This window comes from Chinchilla lanigera, unplaced genomic scaffold (assembly GCF_000276665.1).
Source record: "Chinchilla lanigera isolate Chin_1 unplaced genomic scaffold, ChiLan1.0 scaffold00094, whole genome shotgun sequence".
In the NCBI taxonomy this organism is placed as follows: domain Eukaryota; kingdom Metazoa; phylum Chordata; class Mammalia; order Rodentia; family Chinchillidae; genus Chinchilla; species Chinchilla lanigera.
Genome location: NW_004955495.1, coordinates 6,769,433 through 6,770,816, shown reverse-complemented (window position 1 = coordinate 6,770,816; position 1,384 = coordinate 6,769,433). Strand labels below are relative to the sequence as shown.

The 1,384-nt window shown below is 65.8% G+C and overlaps 2 protein-coding genes across 2 annotated transcripts in view; one reads left to right on the top strand and one right to left on the bottom strand.

The window, feature by feature from the left end:
* Sbno2 (strawberry notch homolog 2 (Drosophila)) overlaps positions 1 to 1,384 on the bottom strand; it is a gene marked incomplete at its 3' end in the record, with an annotated part of 61,627 nt that continues 60,243 nt past the window's right edge. The window contains 6 exon segments of the mRNA XM_013505095.1: positions 1 to 86; positions 159 to 349; positions 436 to 512; positions 588 to 719; positions 825 to 917; positions 998 to 1,092. Coding sequence (XP_013360549.1) covers positions 1 to 86; positions 159 to 349; positions 436 to 512; positions 588 to 719; positions 825 to 917; positions 998 to 1,092 — 674 coding nt within the window.
* Positions 1 to 1,384, top strand: part of Gpx4 (glutathione peroxidase 4) — a 4,288-nt gene that overhangs the window by 1,440 nt on the left and 1,464 nt on the right. The window lies entirely within an intron of this gene.

The window sequence follows — 1,384 nt, the reverse complement described above, 5'->3', positions numbered from 1 at the left end:
GGGGCGGCTGCGGCGCTGCACCTCCGCGTCCATCTGCCGCAGCTCCTGCAGCACGCGGCGCACGCAGCCCTCGGGGATCTTGATGCCTGCGGGTGGCGCTGCGGTCAGGTCCCTCCAGCGGGCCACGCGCCCACGCCGCCCCTCCGCCGCGCACTCACCCACTTGCTTCTTCCTGTCCTTCGTCTTGAGGCGCACGATCTGCAGGTAGCTGCTGCTGCTGACATCGGCCATGACGGCGGCCACGCGGCCCCACACGCGCAGCAGCGCGCCGCACAGCACGTAGTGGTGCCGCAGGCGCAGGCCCTGCACGCAGTCCTTGCCTTCCTGGGTCACCCGGCAGTGCTGGTTCCTGTGGGCCCAGTGCACGGGTTGGTGCCACTGCTGCCTCCTGAGGGGTCCCCTCCACGGTCCCCTCCGTCCCTCCGCGGCGCTCACCAAGCCATGTGGCTGCAGTGCGTCAGCGAGTAGGCGTAGCTGCTCTCCCAGTGCTTCTGTGCTTCCTCCGCGGTGACCTGGGGAGGCGACTTGAGGTGAGCCCAGCCCCGAGGCCCACCAGCCCCACCATGCTGTTGGAGGGCCCTCCCTACCTGCTGGAACTTGCGGCACAGGCTGTCCAGGGTCTCGGGCTGGCTCTGGCGGCCGATGTTGGGCTTGTACACGGTGAAGTGCTTGCCGCTGCCCTGCTCGGCCAGCAGGCAGCTCAGCTTGTTGCCCCGCACCTGTGGAGGGGAGTGTGAGGCTGACCCGCCAGAGGCACAGGGCAGAAAACCGCCACCCTGCCCACCCCCGAGAGTGCCAGCGCTGGAGAGCCGGCGGAGACTCGCCTTATAGGAGAGGTAGAAGCCATCATACTGGCCCTTGAGCCCCAGTGACTTGGTGAAGGCCTCTTCCCACTTCAGCCCGCGGTCCACGGTGATCTGCCAGGACACAGGGTGTTGGAGGGCAGGTAGGCAGCAGGCAGGCGGGAGGGCCACAGGGCTGGGCGGAGGACGCTCACCGTGTAGAAGACCACCTGCCCGTCCTGCGGGTGCCCGGGGGCTAGGAACACCTGCTGGCTCTCCTCATAGATTTCATCAATTCCAGGAGCCAGGTCTGCAGGGAAGCAGGGAGGTGAGGGCCAAGGGCAATGCCCACCTAGGCTGAGCCCCTGAGCCCCTCGCCTGGCTGCCAGCAACTAGGCCTGGCTGGTCCCACTCTTCCACTTTTTTTGGTTTTTGGCTAATAATGGGGATAGAACCCTTTGCACCAGCTCCCCCCACCCATTTTTGCCTTTCTGAGACAGGGTTTTACTATGCAGTTCAGGCTGGCCTTGAACTCACTTTGTAGCCCAGGTGGGCCTCAAACTCATAGCGATCCTCCTACCTCAGCCTCCCAAGTGCTGGGG